This window comes from Cynoglossus semilaevis, chromosome 3 (assembly GCF_000523025.1).
Source record: "Cynoglossus semilaevis isolate Cse_v1.0 chromosome 3, Cse_v1.0, whole genome shotgun sequence".
In the NCBI taxonomy this organism is placed as follows: domain Eukaryota; kingdom Metazoa; phylum Chordata; class Actinopteri; order Pleuronectiformes; family Cynoglossidae; genus Cynoglossus; species Cynoglossus semilaevis.
The window spans coordinates 471522-490774 of NC_024309.1; the positions used below are offsets into that span (position 1 = coordinate 471522).

Sequence of the window (19253 nt, forward strand, 5' to 3'; positions counted from 1 at the left end):
TTCATTTCGCTCACAAACTTGGATTTGGTATGGACCAACCTCATGTTCTCCACCACTTCATTTCGCTCACAAACTTGGATTTGTTGGTGATTGTGTTGTTGTCACTGCAAAATGTCACCAAAGGTATGGACCAATCTCATGTTCTCCACCGCTGACTGAACATTTGAGTTCTTCAAATGACAGGAGTTGACAATGTTGTTTGCAGGATCTTTCAAACAGTTGTCAACAACAATTGGCCCTTAGTTTTTGCCAAGCTCCTGTGACATTCTACCCCATGCACTCCAAATTCTGCATTCCTTAACAATTGAAAAGAAGACAATCAGTTTTCTACAGTTGACATCAAACTTGTTTTACTTTCCTCTGTCCCATCCTGTGTCCCCCTCTTTGTGCTATTCCCAGATTTTAGCTGACCTGTGCATGGACGCAGGGAGAGTTTTATTCCTGCCTCTTGAGAACCTTCAAAACGTCATGACTTTGATCAGCACGGTCAACATTTGGCAGTTACTGAAAACTTTTAGATAAAAGTCATTGTCCTTTATGATGTCACAAAGGACATTCTGGTTTCTTAACGTAATATTTCAACAGATGCCAAATGTACGGTGCATGTAAAGTGATATATGTATAATATACAGTATTTCTTAAAATCATTTCTCACTATATTGATAATTGTATTTACAAAATGAAGATATTTTCAGATCTTTAAGGGATTATATCAAGAATATATATATGCATTAGTAAGGATTAAGCAAAAACAGTAAAGGCCACGTAATGTCATTATACATTAGAGCTGTGCAACGATTAAAAATTTAAAAAATATATTAAAAAAAATTTACAGATGCCAAATGTACGGTGCATGTAAAGTGATATATGTATAATATACAGTATTTCTTAATATCATTTCTCACTATATTGATAATTGTAGGATTAAGCAAAAACAGTAAAGGCCACGTAATGTCATTATACATAAGAGCTGTGCAACGATTAAAATTTAAAAAAATATATATTAAAAAAAAAATTCAAAAATTCAAAATCAATTAATTGCAGGACATCCTGCAGTTAATGGGTGTTGGGAGCGGTGGGTGCGCCCTGCGCATTGCTTCTTAACAGCAAGAATTTATTCACTTTGTGTGAACCTCTGTGATACTACATGTGTTTTTGTAATCTTAAGAGAATGCAATGAAGGATCCCAGGATCACTCATGCAATGAGCCTCAGCACCTTCTCCTACAGCTTGAGAAAAAATAGGGGGCAGGTATGAAAGTGTCAGCTCTGTCTGTCTGTCTCCCCGCCCTTTTGCTGTATAATCGGTTTGTTCGTGGTCATTGCGATGTTCTGTCGTGAACACAATGTTGTGGTCCTAGGTCCCGATTCTTGTCTGCGTTTGTTTCTACCTGGTCCTGTTCCAGTGACTCTAAAGTGAATGTTATTTTGAGTAACATTTTTTCACCTGACCAACGTCTCTCTAGTGCTGCATTCGGGTCCTGCCTTCCCCCAAGCAGAATGGGAAGCTGAGCATTTAGCTACTGGCCACAATTGTCCCTAAAATTTAACAGGAGGGTTCGTGTGAACTAAGATAAATGACATGTAAAAGTCCTGAACAAAGGCTAAAATGCTAATTTTCTATGTTATCTATTGGGGAAACATGGGTATTGCAGGGAAAAGGCAGAAGTAGAATAATAATATAAATAAATGATATCATTTGTAAAAAGGTTGGGTGGGCTGTATTAAAAAGCTAAATGGGCCGCATCCCAGGCGTTAGTTTGCCCATGCCTGTACTAGTTCGAGAGGTTCGAGAGGTTCCACACCTCTAGACCCGGGCCTTAGTTTGCCCATGCCTGTAATAGGTTCCACACCTCTCGAACCACCTGCCAGTGTGGGATCGGGAGACTGATGCCATCACTATATTTGAAGTAAGACTTCAAGTAAGACCCTCCTTGTCTTGTCTCTATAGAAACCAACTAGGTATGGACAAAAAAAGAAATTGGCCCTGGTATTTTGGCCCGTACTGGTCCACCACATACAATCATTGGGCTCCCTTAAATGTGTGTACAAACATGTGCGTTGCCTTTAAATCAATACAGCCATGTTATGAGTGTTAATCAGTAAGTTGACACATTGAATACTTCAAAAAAGTGTAATTTATTTTTATTCCATAAAAAACATACTCCACCAAAGTGATGAATCTTAAAGCAGTGTTTGTCATACTATGATTGACAATGCATTTGAGGGAGAAACATAGAATAGACATGTGATTGGCGTAACTTTGCAAACTTTGCTAGTTTGTTTACCACCTAGTACCTTTACTGGTAACTTACAGTAGCCTTATTTAGATCTAGATTGTATACCAGATTATTTGAACTTTCTTACGTTGCCTGCATTATATACATTTTCCGTGATACATTTTTTACATATTGTAGATCACTGGTACATGCAAATGGCATACAGGGGGTCCTCGATCTTTGGCACTTTGTGGTTACGTCGCAATCTCACATGAATTTATTAAGACAGTCTTGTTCCATCATTCCGATAAAGATAGCATTGAAACTTGCCAACTAGTATAAACAAAAACTAGTTGGCAAGCACAGTGGACGAATACATCTTCCTGTGTCCCTCTACGCAGACGATGCCTTTGTTTATATTGGTCGTTTGTAAGCCATACATTGGCTTCAGCTACATTTGCTTTCTTTCGTTTTTTTGTGAACTAAGATAAATGACATGTAAAAGTCCTGAACAAAGGCTAAAATGCTAATTTTCTATGTTATCTATTGGGGAAACATGGGTATTGCAGGGAAAAGGCAGAAGTAGAATAATAATATAAATAAATTATATCATTTGTAAAAAGGTTGGGTGGGCTGTATTAAAAAGCTAAATGGGCCGCATCCCAGGCGTTAGTTTGCCCATGCCTGTACTAGTTCGAGAGGTTCGAGAGGTTCCACACCTCTAGAAACCACCTGCCAGTGTGGGATCGGGAGACTGATGCCATCACTATATTTGAAGTAAGACTTCAAGTAAGACCCTCCTTGTCTTGTCTCTATAGAAACCAACTAGGTATGGACAAAAAAAGAAATTGGCCCTGGTATTTTGGCCCGTACTGGTCCACCACATACAATCATTGGGCTCCCTTAAATGTGTGTACAAACATGTGCGTTGCCTTTAAATCAATACAGCCATGTTATGAGTGTTAATCAGTAAGTTGACACATTGAATACTTCAAAAAAGTGTAATTTATTTTTATTCCATAAAAAACATACTCCACCAAAGTGATGAATCTTAAAGCAGTGTTTGTCATACTATGATTGACAATGCATTTGAGGGAGAAGAAAAATAGATAAACATAGAATAGACATGTGATTGGCGTAACTTTGCAAACTTTGCTAGTTTGTTTACCACCTAGTACCTTTACTGGTAACTTACAGTAGCCTTATTTAGATCTAGATTGTATACCAGATTATTTGAACTTTCTTACGTTGCCTGCATTATATACATTTTCCGTGATACATTTTTTACATATTGTAGATCACTGGTACATGCAAATGGCATACAGGGGGTCCTCGATCTTTGGCACTTTGTGGTTACGTCGCAATCTCACATGAATTTATTAAGACAGTCTTGTTCCATCATTCCGATAAAGATAGCATTGAAACTTGCCAACTAGTATAAACAAAAACTAGTTGGCAAGCACAGTGGACGAATACATCTTCCTGTGTCCCTCTACGCAGACGATGCCTTTGTTTATATTGGTCGTTTGTAAGCCATACATTGGCTTCAGCTACATTTGCTTTCTTTCGTTTTTTGGGGGGAATTTTTGCCCTTTATTATGGCTCCCAAGTGTAAGTCAAACTCTTCTGATTTTTTTTACATCCTTGATTAGGTACTAATGAACAGTATGTGAGTTCCGGCATACGGAAAAAAAAAAAAAACAAGTTAGATCATGCCATGGGAATGGAACTCACCCTGTACTTTGAATTATTTTGCATTATATCAAACCATGATAGCATACACTGACACAAACATTTTGGGTGTGCGCTTATTCCTTTACTGTTTTGTTTTTTTTTAATTATTTGTGCATTATGTAAATATTTTTATGGTGAGATATCTACCTAAGGTGAAAATTTCTAATATATTGTGAATTTAGTGAATGTAACACTTTTATGTTAGGCAGTTTAGCATTCCAGCTTTTTCGCAGGATAGCCACCACCGCCGCCACTAACTTATTTAATTAATTATTAACCACAGAAATTGATGCCACTACAAACCAATTATAAATTTTGGCCCGAAAGAGTCCTGTTTAATCATGCAGTTTTTCTGCATCTCTTTTCCGTTTTCTGTCTCCATCTCCGGCAAACCTGCGGCTATATTTTTGCAACATAACATCAATTCAGCTAAAGTTTGCCTCAACTTAAAGCAGAAAAGGACCCCACGTTGCCATCTAGCTACGACCTACTGTATATCACTTGAATAAATGAATGCATATCTAAAAATAAATTGCAAAGCCTTACCCGGGAGGATTGAAAGGATCCACTACTTGTATAATACACCCAGATCAGAAATTCATCTAGCATCACACGGGACTCACTGTTTTTCATAGACAATACAATTACAACACTTACAACCTTAACTGGTTAATAGTCTTTTTTACACTTAAAAAAAGCATTCGGCAGGGTTCATTTCAAGTTTCTCTTGCCTCACTTCACAAATTCTGATTTGGTAAATATTTATTGGTTAAAAAAAAAAAATCTATAATTCACTTTGCTCTTCTGTTAGAACATAAAACAATTCAACCTGTTGAGGGTGAGAAGGCAGAACTGCCTTCACTCTTTACTTTATTCTTATTAGCCCCAAGCTGGTATTCGGCAAAATAAAAACAAAAAGGGATACACTGAAAGGAACTTAAGCATAAAATAAATCTTTATGCCGATGATGATATACTTTTCTGTCATGTCTGCGTTGGGTCGAGTTTTTTGTTGTAGCTGTTTTCTAGTTTGTTCCCGAGCAAGTCTGTTGCTGTGCTCAACTCTCTTTCTGTTCTCAGCTCTGCTCGACTTTGTGTATGCTTCAGTCCTGGTTTTTGGAATTTAGAACCTTCAAATTAACTACCTACACTAGTACTGCATTTGGGTCCTGCCTGCTTCCTGCCATGTCGATGTCCGCATGTGACACTTCTGCACCCTTAGACTAAGAAATATTTTGGTGTTAATGTTTCCTCCAGGTTGTCAGGACTTGTACAACTAAACTACGTATATTCCTTTGCCCAAACAGTTGGATGATGGTCTCATGCTGGATTAGTAGGACTATTTTCGTAATGGGAAGAGTAAAGCAACAGTAAAAAAGTGATGATCAACAGCCAACAATAAAAACATTTTTCATGATTCCTACTCAACCATCCTCAGCTTAGTCTAAATCATAAGACTAAAACATTTCATGGTTTTCTTTTTACAAACAAACCAAAACCAAACACTTAACAAAAACAAAGTATGTTGGTTTAGAAATACCTATGAAAATGGACCGAATACGGGTAGACATAGACACACTGAAAATCAGGTTCTCAAAGTTAATACACGTGGCACTCGCAATACCTGGAGTGTATCTCCAAGGATAAATAAAATATTTCCTGGTTTAAATGGCACATTTTTAAATTCAAATTGCATTTGCGAAAAAAAAAACAAAAAACATGCTGCAGTAATTAAAAGAACACGAAACATGATGCATCACTTTTTTTTCTTTATATTTACAAAATGCATCCGTGTGTTATTGAACATTGAAAAAAACGGACATATCAGGACAAAAAGTCACTAGATTTGCCGATACTTAAAAACTGTCAGCCAACAGCCCAAAATGCTAATGGGAAGACCCACATTTTAAACGTAAAATGACTTACAAAGTAAGTGGTAATTACAGAGACAACTGTGGTCAAAGAGTTTTGTGGACATCTACTAAAATAATATTTAAGCATAGTGTAAGCCAAGCATTGCTCTACACACTCTGAAAATGCGTATCTTAATATTATAAATAAGAATATTGCTACATTTGGTGTTGGCGATATGAGACTTGGATATTCAGTTTTTGAGTACAAGAGAATAGTATGCAAAAAAGTTTGTATTATACAAAAGTAAACACGTATTTTAGTGCATGTCACAGCATATTTGACTTTGTAGCTACATAACAGATGCTAAGAACACTTACGGCTGAAAAGGGTGTTGGATATGCGTATCTGTACAGAAAATAGATAAGTTACAAAACTCTCTGTCATATTATATTAGTACATTTTTTTTCACTTTTTGTAAAATTCTATGTTCACTTAAATTATCAACCCGTATAGGTAGTGGTATTTTCTGGTGTAGCAAGGTATGTCAGCAAGGTATTTCACAGCTTAAATACAATTATTTTGGAGTTGTTTTTTTCTATTTTCTTTTTTTTTTTTACAGTTTGGTTGTTATGTGCTACTCAGTTGTTTTTTTTTATTAAAACATACAGAGAAAAAATGTCCTCTTGTCCTGAAATTACTGGTACGGTAATAACATAACAATATTTTGAAAAAGTGATCACAACAATACACAGTGATTATTACCATTATTACACTTAACAATACTAAGAAGGATGTGCTTTAGTGTAAACGTCTTCAAAACGTCATGCCGAACGACATGGCGTGAACACCGTATGTACAATTACGGATAATACCGACTGGTTTCACAGTTGTTGGGTTCTCTTGAAAGTGTGTTGCTTAGCTTTTGGACGAGTCTTTCTTCAAAATCTCGACGACGAATCAATCCTTGAAGACAGGTGTCATTGATGTTCCTTTGTAGAAAATATTGCGGGCGTTATCTGGGCTCTTGGCTCTCTCCGGAATTAGGATGATGTTTCCTTTTCTGCGCAGCGACGACTCATGACTAGAGCCAATTGAGAGGGTTTCCGACAGGCTTCCCCCGGCCCCTTCGCTACCACCACCACCATTACCGGAACTACTGCCATCCCCTGTACTGACTCTTATAGTTGATAAGTGCTGGGTTTGAAACCCATGATCTGACTGGCCCCTGTTCTCAGTATAAACAGTAATTGTGGGTGGGTTGCTAAAAATGGGGGTGGGGGACACAACATTATTAGCACGCTTTGTGTTAGCTGATCCTTGGCACATCAAATCGGAGCTTTCCAAGTCTCTGTTTAGATTGTTAAACTGTAACGACCGCTTTAAACTACCTCGGAGCTTTCCAAGTCTCTGTTTAGATTATTAAACTGTAACGACCGCTTTAAACTCCCAGTTCCTTCTGTTTGACCGGATACTTCACCGCCAGTGGTTTCAGTACTGCTGTCGAGAGACTGCCATCTCCATGAACCGCCGCAATCCGTTGACGTAGGTTGGATCGACAGTTGTTCCATTTCAGGATGGGCCTTAACTCTGACAATCGCTCCTGAAATACTACCTGTTGTGCTGCCTGACGACATCGGTTCTGTAGTGCTCGGGGGTTCTTGATCGTTCAGTGTTCTGTTGGGATGAGAGCTTTTGCAGATGGCAGTGTTGCTGCAGCCTAAGCTGCTTTCATCCAAGCTCTTGGACTGGGCCTGCAGTAGACCCTGCTGCTTTACCTGCATAACTCTTGATCCCTTTTCGCCAGTACCGCAGGCTGTTGTATTTCTTGCTCGTTTCCAGTTCACCTGAACAGTACTGTTTGCCTCCTCATTTTCTCCACGGGACACGGACCTCAGAGAGCCAGTGTGCGTGTTATCTTGAGATTCCTCTGGTATGTGAACCAGCTGTGAAGATCCCGGTCTGGACTGCATTGACATACGGGCACCTCCGATTATGCTGCTACAGTTGCTGGGCAGGGTAGTGCTACACCCTGTTGCCATGTTGGATATAAAAGCATGACCTTCGAATCCTCCATTAGGAGCTATAGCTGATGGCTCGGAGCTGGATCTGAACTCCATGCTGCCATGGTGGTGCAGATGCTGGCCGGATGATGAGTCCACAGAAGAAGAGAAGGAGTCGGTCACCTGCATAGGGCATTTGTTGTTCTTGCTTTTCCATTGTGAAAGAAGCTGTCTGGAATGGCTGGAATCCTTTGACGAGTGATGATGAAGTGTGGCGGCGTGACGTCTGGCATTTTCCTCATACGCCGCCATGGCCTGAGAGGTGTGCACACGAGGAAGGGTGTGGCTGAAGGTCAAAGTAGCATCCTTAGTTGCGGGGCTGAAGAGGGTGATCCCGTCCACATCTGCACCAGAATGGTTGTTATGGACGTCCGTCCTCTGCTTCTGAAATCCACGGAGAAGCTGACCCTCGGAGGCGGGTATGCCATGCTCCCCAGCCATATTGGCTTTTATTTGCATAAGGTGAAACATAGCCTCTTTGCTTATGTGGGGCAAAGAACAGGGGATGGTGTGTAGTATAGGAGGGGGTTTGTGGCTAACCTCCTCACTAGGTTGGAAGTTTCCGACTGCATACAAACCCTGGATATAGAAAAAAAAACCCCCGTACAATTACAACTAAAGCATCCAATTTTCTGCATAGGGATGGCTCGAGCCGATACTCTCATACAGTATTGGTTTAAATTTTTGTCAAAATTTCATGCCTTTTTATAAAGTACACCAATCAGTTTTCATTGTTAGTGGACTTCAGTGTGTTCAGCAGCGTAATGACAGAGAAAGGATGACCCAAACTACATAAAAAAAACCCACAACACTATTATTCAGATCTATACTTGGTGGCTAATTGTTACTAATGATGGCGTTATACAACTTTCTCATGTCTGATACCGATATTGCAACTTGGAGTATCTGCCGACATCGGTATCATTTCGAAACTTTTCTCCTTTAGGATGCCATGGGCTGCCGTTGCTTAGGGGATAGTGTCCCTGTGTAAAATATGTGCCACATAAATATGTACCGCATTGTTAACCCTTTCATGCATGACGGTCTCTACAGTGGACGCCTGAGAATCCACTGTAGAGGCTTATATGCAACACTGCCATCAAAACCTATTCTTATCATAGAAAATGACATTTTAATAGCTGTCCACTGTAGTGACCGTCATGCATGAAAGGGTTAAGCTGAGCATTTCGAGTTAGGTAGCAGATCAGAAAGGCTAGAGCTGATTTTTCCAATCCTCAAATGAAATTTTGAATATCGGACCGATACCGATCCTGAGTATCGGTTCAAGCCATTTGTAGTTGTTTCTACATCAAATATCCAAACTGATTTGAGAAAGTTGCAAATGGATCAACAAGTAGTCAAGCAGACTGACTCTCTTTCATTTTTCAAACATCAAAGTACTGAAAGACTTTCAAACTATTTAGTCGAGAGCGTCCTACCAGGTAGACAGCAATTCCTCCGCCAAGCAAAAAGCCCAGGTAGACGTCGATGGCATGGTTCTTGTACTGGATGATTCTTGTCAAACCACAGATAAGGGCACAAATGGTGAAGAAGAAGACCAGCAGGGGTTTAAGTAGTTTGGAAGAGTCTGTTAGAGTACTGTTGAAGTACATCTGCGAATACATCATAATGTTGCAGTTAATCATTGTCAAAATTGCACAATTCCGCTTTTGAAAAATATCAATTTTATTTAGGTGCCTTTTCAATTGGAATAAGGACTGTCTAAGGCTGCACTTACACTAGGGCCGGTCATTCCGTACACTGCTGAAGACCCCCCCTCCCCCCTCGTCTTCCCCTGTCCCTAGCTGTCGTGTACTCACTCATCATGAAGGCAAGCGTGCTAAAGCCCGGTTACCTACCTAACACATATGTTAGTCATTTTTCTTTATATGTTGATCAAGAGTGAATCCGACACAGAAGGAAGTCAACCTACTTGTCAATGTGACACAGCATTGGATATAAGCTATTACTTACCGAAATGTACACAGCAGCGAAGGACGCAAGCGTGGCGTGCTGTGATGGAAAGGATTTCCTGCAAAACAGAAAAACAGAAATAAACTAAACCTCACATACATTTGTCTGGGCATGAAAGGCAGCAACATACATAGTAAAAGTGAGAAGTCAGTGTGAAAATAACGACCATGTAAATTTTCAGTGATACAGGAGTAGTAGATACTGGTACACAAACCAAGAGTGCCCTCTAGCGGCTGTGAATGTGAAAATAAAACTTTTTAATATATAAGTCGCACCTGAGTATAAGTCGCAAACCCACCCAAAGGATAAAAAAAGTGACTTATACTCTGGGAAATACGGTAATCGCAAAATGGTGAATTTTCTGACGATTGACTTACAAGTTTAGTCCGAACATAAGATTTATGTCACTTTACTTCTGTTTTTGTGCTGCTCGGGTCATTATTTTCATCAGTGCACCATTTAGTTTAGTTTTTTGTCTATCTAATCAGTTCATCAGTTTATTACTGCATTTTGTTTTGTAGTGCATTTTTTTTAACTTAATACATTTTCAACATGCAATCTATAAAGGTAAAGTCTGTTACCAAAATTGTTTTCTGTTTACCTGCCCTGGCTGATTGCTGCTGGGTCATCCCCGTCGCAGATATCTTCTAGGACATATGGATTTTGCTCACAGGTGATGTTCAGTGTGGTGTAGTTAGGTTTACATACAGTGAGAAAGTAGGGTGTTGGGAGACCTGTCATCAGTTGGAGGATGTCCGTAATGAGAGCCGTGGCACAGAGACCGAACACATGAACACCTAAGGACAGACGATTGTAAATTAAAGTGGATGTGAGCATCTTTATTCAATCGTTATAGCAGTGTTTCTCAACCCTACGTGGAATCATCTGGAATTCAAATGGGGGTCACCTGAAAGGTCTAGTTATTATTAAAAGAATTACATAAATCCATACATTCTTATTCCTATTTAAAATTATAATCGAAGTCACCACGTGTACTCTAAAACAGCTGTATTCTTTTTCTTTCATGTATAAGTGGCAGCTACTAAAATGTCTCTCAAAATGCAGTCACCAGCCAAAAAAAGGTTGGAAACCATTGCATTGTGATATTTTATCATCACCCCTTACATTTCAAAGCAGGAGAAAAAGCTGAACAGCAATGCAAACTGTTAAGCTGTACACTTCATAAATCGGAAGATAAATCACCACGGGAAAGAAAAATAATGAGAACAGCAATAGAACTGAAGAAAGAATATATGAAAGCATGAGATAGGCGCTCGTGTCAGATCCGGCTTTACGGTATGGCTTAGCTAAGTCGTTGATTTGTACCATCGTTAAGAACAAGGAATCAATAAAAGATGCTAAGATTGCGAAAGGAGTGACTCTGATCGCTAATCAAAGATCTCGGGCATTAGAACAGGGATCGGAATACTACTGTCAAAAAGCATGTTGTTGTTGTTTTTTTTTAACGTGTTTACAAATCAAATGGTATTGCAGGTTTCATCGTATAGTATACTGAAATAAATGAATGATAAAATGCCATTATTGGCAGAAAAATCGTGATTAATTGCGATCAAAAATCGGTGTACAGTACATGAAAAACAGACTAATATTATGTAAAACACAACAGGGTTAACTATTTCCAAACTGCTCTTGGTTAAGTATTTATTGTTAATCATATAAAGCTTGTACTTATTTTCACAATTCACCTAATTTACCTTCTAGTACAATGCTAAGAATAGAAAATGCTAAAAGATAATAGTGTAAAACGTTTTTAGTCAAAAAAAACATTTACCAATAAAGCGAAGTGCTCTTCGTATGAAGGAGTTAAAGTTACATCCTGCGGCGTTGATGTTGACCTCTGCCCTCACACTACACTTCTTGCAAGACTGACAGCAGAAAAGAACAGCTTCTCCAATCATGATCTGTTAACAGAGGACATAACAGCACACCAATGATGGATTACATTTTCATTTTTTATCCTAAGATAATAAACAAACAAAAGAACAGTCACTCCACTGAAGATGTTTCCAAGCACGATATTATACTGATATTACATTGATAAGACAAAAAAAAGACCATGTTGTGAACCGTAAGAGCTAAATGATCAACTGCAATATGTCTCTACAACAATAGAAACCACGAATCCATACCATGATAGCGGGTCCGGCAAAGACGAGACTAAACAGCATCAGCAGAGGTACGACCTCATGGTTTGGGTCAACGTAAGGTAGGTTCAGGCTACGGTCATGGCAGGTGAAGCCAAACTTCACTGGCTTGAATACATCTGTCCACTCCAGGAAGTAAAGACTGACCATTGATGATACCAGGATTGGCAGCTATTTACAAACACAAGAGGATAGGGAATAGGATAAGGATCCAAGTGGAACAAACCGCTAAGGCAGAAGGATTTAACAATGTAACATAAAAAAAAGCCTTATAGCGCACGTGGACATGCTTATTTGAACTGATAATTAGAACAGACCGGCACCGATCCATGGGTCAATTGATACCGGGCCGCACAGAAAGAATGCATTATTTACATTATTTCCATTTTAATTATTATCTGATTCTGAATGATGTTTTATTTTGAAAAATAAAGATATATCCACCACATCTGTCGACTAGTGATTTTCGATACCACCAATTTCCTTTCCGATCCGATACCGAGTAAAATTCGGGCTGGCATCGCCGATACCGATATTTTATCATTTGTCTTTTAACTAAAAAAAAAAAATAGCTTCTTTAAGAATCCGAGGCTGAGGTTTTTATTTATTTATTTATTTTAAACTCTGGAGTGTACTGAGGTAGCTGCCTCATTTACTATACAGTCAACACAACAATAGAAAACCTTGAGAACACAATCATATAAAATATGTCAAAACAATGTTTCAAACTCTGAAAACATGTTATTTGTAAAACAAAAATAAATAAAAAAATAAAATAAATAATCTGAGGAGCCATTTGGGACCCGAAAGAGTCGGATTTTTTCAGTGAACCGAGCCAAAAGAACCGGTTCTCCAAAAAAGAGCCGAAATTCCCATCAATAGTGACTGAGTGAGAGCACGGAGTAGAGCCCCTGTGCTTACGCATGACGCACACACCCAGGCGGAAGAAGAAGTAGTCCCACCAACCGAGCGTCACTTAGACAACATCTCAATAATTTGGATACTTTTCACCATGTTTCTGTTTAGGATACACCTCATCTCAGAATGCGTAAGTATCAAAAGTATCGATATTTTGATTTCAGAATCGATTTCAGAGCATAAAGATCCAGAATCGGAAGTATCGATATTTCAGGATCGATCCGCACATCACTACTGTCTACGACTCAAACTTACATACATACATGTCAAGATGCTTGCCTCGGTCACATGTATTACCTACATACACCTACTGGGTCTGCTCCGGCTGGTGACACATAATACATTACTGACTTTAATCACAGCACTAAAGCGTCTTCTAAGCAAAGAGGTTGAGACAGACGACGCAGCGAAAACAATGAAAAGTACACTCATGGAGTCTGTCGTGCACACATTTCACTGACATCCGTTCGGCTCCTCCGCACTTCATCACGACTGTACTAAATCTGCGTTATACAAATCATTACTCGGATGCGAGAATAAAGCAGCGCGCACGAGAAATGATCCAGCAATTGACACAAAGTGCATTTTTTTTATTGTGCATTGTCGGAATGTGCTAAATAACTTTATTCTTCGAAACATTAATATTCATTTATGAAATTGCAGTGCCTTGATTTTATCAAGGTTTAGTACACAGTCATAGCCTAAAATGCAATGGTACTCGTAATAGGCATAATAATTTTTTTCCGGTGGTTGTTTTCGGCCTTGGTTTCCTCAATTTTGGTTTTCGGTTTCAGCATCCCTAATATTTACATTTACATTTTGCTAGACTTTTATCCAAAGCAACTTACAAGAGAGGGATTAACATCAAGCATTTGTTTCCTCTGGGAATCAAAGCCAAGACTCTCTGCTCTCTTTTCGCAAGGCAAGCGTGCTAACCCCTATACTGTGGAACTACATTTATTTCTATATAATATTCTAGTCCAGTGCTAGTCTGTAACTGGTGGAATCTTCTTGCGTAGTGTGTTTGTGTGTGTAAAAGGTCAACTATACAGAAGAGCAGTCTTTTATGTGATTGTTTTCTTGAGATATACTAAATAGGTGCAGTAGACCATTTTACTGCTGACCTTTCCGCTGAGTCAATGTACTGTGTACAATTGGCTCGTGGTATTTTCGCGACTAAACATTCAGTGTTATTAAGTTCTTCTTCTTAGAGTTAGAAAACAATCAGACAGCCAACTCAAATTCCATTTCCCAGTAAAGTTTGTACAAATCCTAAAACCCCTAAATCTAAAATAATTTAATTGTCTAACATTAAATAGATAGAACCAGTAAAAAACCCCTAAATAAGTAAGCAATTAAACACCAATCCATCCATTTTCAACCGCTTATCCGTTACCGGGTCGCGGGGGCAGCAGTTGCCACCCGAATCACATTGCACCGTACCAACCCCCCTGAACCTTCCTGCGGGTGGTGACTCACTATTTGGCTAAGGACAGCCAAATAGTGAGTTATGGCCTCTGTAATTTCAGTGTTGTTCTATATGAAAAGGTCAGGACTCTAGATTGACTGGCCTTGAATTGTTTGTGCAGCTCTTTATCGTGGTGCAGCAGGTGGTTGGTGCTGTTCTTGCCCATCTGATTGGGTAAATGGTGTGCATGCTGAGTCTGAAATCATGGCATATATATTAACGAAACTTTTCACATTTCACAGCAGCTTTTGCAATGTGTTTATCCAGTTCATCCTCCACATTGCGATGAAAATACATACAATGGGATGGAAGGGTAAATTGCTAGGTAGATTGCTAAGCCAGGTGGACAAGAGACAGAGGACATATGATATGCAGCTCAAGGCTTTAAAAAGGGTATGTTTGCAGTAAGATGAATTGAACGTGTCCACAGGGATCAGCCGGTTTTATCTTCCGCTTTTATTCCCTGACTCAGTCTCTTGTGTACTATGCAGCCACTGAGCTGAGGCTAGGTAAAGCATCGGGAGTGTTGGGGGAGGGTAAGTAAGGCTTCATGAGAATCCTAACAAAGCAGGTTTCCTTTTATATCCTCATACTCCTGCCAGGAGCTGAGCTGCTGATACAGAAATACTTTCCCACACAGCATCTGTGTGCAGGCTTTCTTTTTATTGTGTGCCAGTTTAATTTTTTTTTTTACAAGCAGTTGCCACAGACAGACATCAAAATAGTAATTAAGCATGTGTTCATTTGCATTATTGCCACCTACATGTTTTTATTATAAATGTGAATTAGTGAAAAAGAGAGACCCCATGTTCCAGTCTGTGAGTTCTGAAACATTGTGATGTTATATTCTGCATGAAAAAACACACAAGGTGAGAGATACAACTATTTATGTCAAAAAACATATTTGATTTATTTTTTTGAATTGTTTTCAAATTAACACTTGATGTATTTTTATTTTCCACAAATATTTTTTATAGAGCGACGTAGGCAGGTTTTTGGTAATCAGGCTGAAGACCACTCAAATTATTTTGTGGGCGATGTATGTACTGAAAAAATCTTTTCATTGATTAGTTAGCGGTCTAGAGGGCTTTTGAAAGTTTTCTTCTCCAGCAAGCTGCGGGCTACTGTTTCTGAGGCGATAGTGTGTTAGTGTGCTTATTTATGGCATGTTGTACAAAGAAAAGTTGAGCATTTGGGCATAGGTATCAAATTGGGTTGGGCTATAGTCCGTGGGGTTTTTATGTTGGATCCTGAAAGTTTTGACAAACATCAGACCAATATCAATCCTGAGTATCAGATTGAGCCAGCGCTACCTTTTACGCTTGTGACTTTAGGTCCAACTCTTAGAGTTATGCCACCTGCATTCATTTTTTGTGGACTTTTGTTGCTGTGGTTGATGAGGAGTGTATGAGGGATGGACAGGATGAATAGTGCAGGTATTCCGTTGATAATTTTGTCAGATGGTCTGAAAGAAATCAATTTCTCCCTAACTGTTTTATGATCAGAAAGATTACTTTTTACTTTAGAAGGTTGGCAGTCTACCGAACCCAACCACTATGTTGTGGTAAATAAAAAAAAAACTGTGGCCGGGGGGTGGGTCACAGCCACAGAGAACTGGACTGGAGAGTCAACAGTGAGGCTATCTACAAAAAGGGTATGAGCCAAGCCTACTTCCTTAGGGGTATGACCTTTTAAGTGTGTCGCAGGAGGCCAGTCTGTTGCAGCCAGAACCATCCTCTATGCTACAGTAAGATGGGGAAGCATCATTAAAGCCAGTGACTCTATTAGAGTGAACAAATTGATTAGGATGGCTGGCTCCATCACTGGCTGCAAACAGGAGTTTTAAGTCTGTGGTGGATATGAGGACCCACTCTAGTCAATCAAAGACAACAGGAACCATATGGAATATAAAATATTTGCTGTTCGTTTCTTTTAAACTATTAAATACCACTCCAGTCTGACATACAGTGTTCCTGAATCTCTATCTAAACATTCCTGTATCCCTATATGTTGTAGTGCTTCACAATCATGCACTTGTCCATTGTAAATTTTGCATTTGAAATAAACATATATCTGTATATGTATTGTTGGATTTTCTGTTCTCGATACATCCAATATAGTTATCTTCTAGTTCTCAGTTTAATATTTTTAATTATACATTTTTAATTTTCAGTTTGTTTATTTACTTTGTTTTCATTTGTTTCTATTCTGTTCTAGTCTGTTTTACCTTAATAAATAAAATAAAAAGAAATAGTTTTGTTAGCAGAGACATACTGTTAACAGGCTGCCCCTAGCAAGCGCCAAGCAATCGGTTCCTCTGGGAATCAAACCCAGGACTCTGTTCTCTCTTTCCGAGGCAGGCGTGCTAACCGCTACACTATGGAACCTACTAAATGGCCAGTAGCGGTCGACAAACACAGCTCCTATCATTATAAACTATACACACAGAGAAACAAATCTGTTGTAATTTCGACTCTTGATGTCAAACATCATAGAGCAAACTGACAGGTGGATAACATTTATAGGCTAAAATGAACTATACATTGACCTTTCTAGTATTTAAATGTCTTCCAACCAATGTCTGACAGGAAATAGCCTGATGGAAAAGAAGTAAAATTAGCACTCAGTAGGAATTTTTTTTAGCCATTTCCACTGTTTAAAGTTCTTGAGAGCTGTTAAGTAACAGCTTTTTTGTACAATACTACAAATATATAACAGTGGTGACACTAAATGCTGCAAGCTCCTGGTGTGTTGATAGGTAATTGTAGTTTTGGTAAGCCAATTGTTCGTCAGTTCCTTAGTGTAGCGGTTAGCGTGCCTGCCTTGGAAAAAGAAAGCAGAGACAACACAATAATTTCCCAAATATGGGCTCAATATAGTACACTTTTTTTTTTCTTAACTACCAAAGCTTGTGTCAAGTTAACAAGCTATATAGTTGTATTCCTGATGGAGTTGACAATAGATAAATAGGTCAATTGTAGATTGTAAGGAATGAGGCATCTGTGCAGTGGGAAAAAAATAAGGATAAAACATACATATACTGTACATCAGATACTTTAAAGGAAGCGTGGATCTTTGGGTTTGAATTATAGTCATACATTCCTCTAACAGTGTAACATAAAAAAAAACAATATATCATCAATATCATCCGTAAATCGTACTTGCATTGAAAATACTAGGAACTTAATAAATAAAATAACTGCCCATATTCTTGAAGGAAGAATTATTTTGAGTAATAAGACGCTGATCACGTGGACGAGCACACGTCGCAAAACATAAAAAGCAAATCTATAATGCATTACGCCTGTTGGATAAAGGGGCCGCGGGCTAGTGATGAATTAGAGCATGCATAAAGCGCATAATAAAAAAGCTAGTGACAACCAACACAACTAGCGTGTTGCAGCCGCTGATTTAACATGAGTAAATGCCGAATGTTTTTGACACGAATATTTTATTTATCATTATAAATGCCGAATGTTTTTGACACGAATATGTTATTTATTAGTAAGTCTTTTCGCACAGCAAATTAGTGTGTGTATAATATGCTTTTCACAGTTACTACAACTACGTTGTGATAGCATTTAAATAACAAAGAACGCATATAACACGTACAACGTGCAGCGCTAATGTTGATGTTAGTCGCATCTGAGGGTGAGTTAATCAGTTGGTTAAAAATAAAGGGCAGAGTTAAAGAAGGCAGTGACCTGTTTAGACATAGACATAGTTCCTACTGCAGCATTCGCTACACAATATTACAGTTTAGTCGGTTGAAAGGTAATTATAATCGTGATGTTGACAAAGACGAATGATAATAATGTTAGCTAAATACGAAGGGTGCACCCACCTCGACAAAATAGAAACAGGGTAGCAGGCTGACACTGTCTTTGATCTCTCCCGCAGACATGGCCGGGCCTTTTCTGAATATTCAAATAGTACCGGGAAGACGCCAAGAAAATGGGAAAAGAGTGGTAAGAAAGACCGAATGGTTTGCCTTCGGTGGGCTCCTCCAGGCGTTATGCCCTGATCAGGGGAAGAGTTCCATTGTATTTAGAGGACTTCAGCTGTAAAGCATCCAACCCACCATCCAGACGCTTTCCACCCTCTGCTGCAGCTGCTAATGAGCACAGTCTAGTTCTGTGCATTTGTTCTCACTGGCTGCCAGGTTGAGAGGAGAGAGCGTAGAGGGTGAGGAGGGGAGAGGCGGGAAGCGGGACTTCACGGCGCAAGCGCACAAAGGATCTGAATAACAATTTTTAAAGTTCTGTGCGCGGTAGTTTTCAAACCGTGTTCGAATAAATGGACTATACCAGTGGTTCTCAAACTGTGGTATGCGGTCTGTGAGTAAACACATCAAAACACTATTTATCATAGAATTCATATGCACACTTAGTGTAAATTAACTGTAAATGATTGAAATGAAGGTTTTACTCTTGATGCTATATTGTGGGGCAAAATGAGCCATTCTGAGGCAAAAAGTTTCTAAGGTAAAAATACTAAATCGTAGTAACAGCATCATGGATTCATTTCTTCATGGGAATTCAGGGAACACCTCACTATTTCCTGAATAAAAACAAAACAAAACATTGCACCCTGCATAAATTTAATGTATTAAAATCATGCCCAAAATGTATTTGTTATATCCAATATGTTATTTTCCTTTTCCTGTGTAGTTGTTCCATTTTTGCTTAAAGTATAGGTTAATCGTGATTCTAAAGTCCATAATATTTTCAGTCAATTTATGACTTCGCCCACAACCCCATTATTAACCAATTGCTTAACTATGGCGCTCATTTTATGTGTTTTTATGTCAAAGCAAATGTTCTGACACTGAATAGTTACAGCCAAACACATATTATCAGTGGT

The 19253-nt window shown here is 38.8% G+C and overlaps 1 protein-coding gene across 1 annotated transcript; it reads right to left on the reverse strand.

Annotated features, from left to right (window-relative positions):
* Nucleotides 1–2856: 2856 nt before the first annotated feature.
* plppr4b (phospholipid phosphatase related 4b) lies at nt 2857–18747 on the reverse strand. Its single transcript, XM_017031805.2, has 8 exons — nt 18235–18747; nt 11990–12175; nt 11632–11761; nt 10441–10636; nt 9840–9897; nt 9305–9478; nt 7243–8444; nt 2857–7189 (listed from the first exon to the last, which is right to left on the reverse strand). Exons 1-8 carry the CDS (start codon nt 18292–18294, stop codon nt 6763–6765), a joined length of 2433 nt encoding a protein of 810 aa, XP_016887294.1. The 5' UTR covers nt 18295–18747; the 3' UTR covers nt 2857–6762.
* Nucleotides 18748–19253: the final 506 nt, after the last annotated feature.

Bases quoted from the DNA above. Each gene is read 5' to 3' on its own strand.
- plppr4b (XM_017031805.2), bottom strand. From the start codon at position 18,294: ATGTCTGCGGGAGAGATCAAAGACAGTGTCAGCCTGCTACCCTGTTTC. The intron at 11,762-11,989 runs GTATGGATTCGT...CTCTGTTAACAG, and splicing joins TTGCCGGACCCGCTATCATG to ATCATGATTGGAGAAGCTGT. The intron at 7,190-7,242 runs GCGGTCGTTACA...GCTCCGAGGTAG, and splicing joins GAAGGAACTGGGAGTTTAAA to TTTAAAGCGGTCGTTACAGT.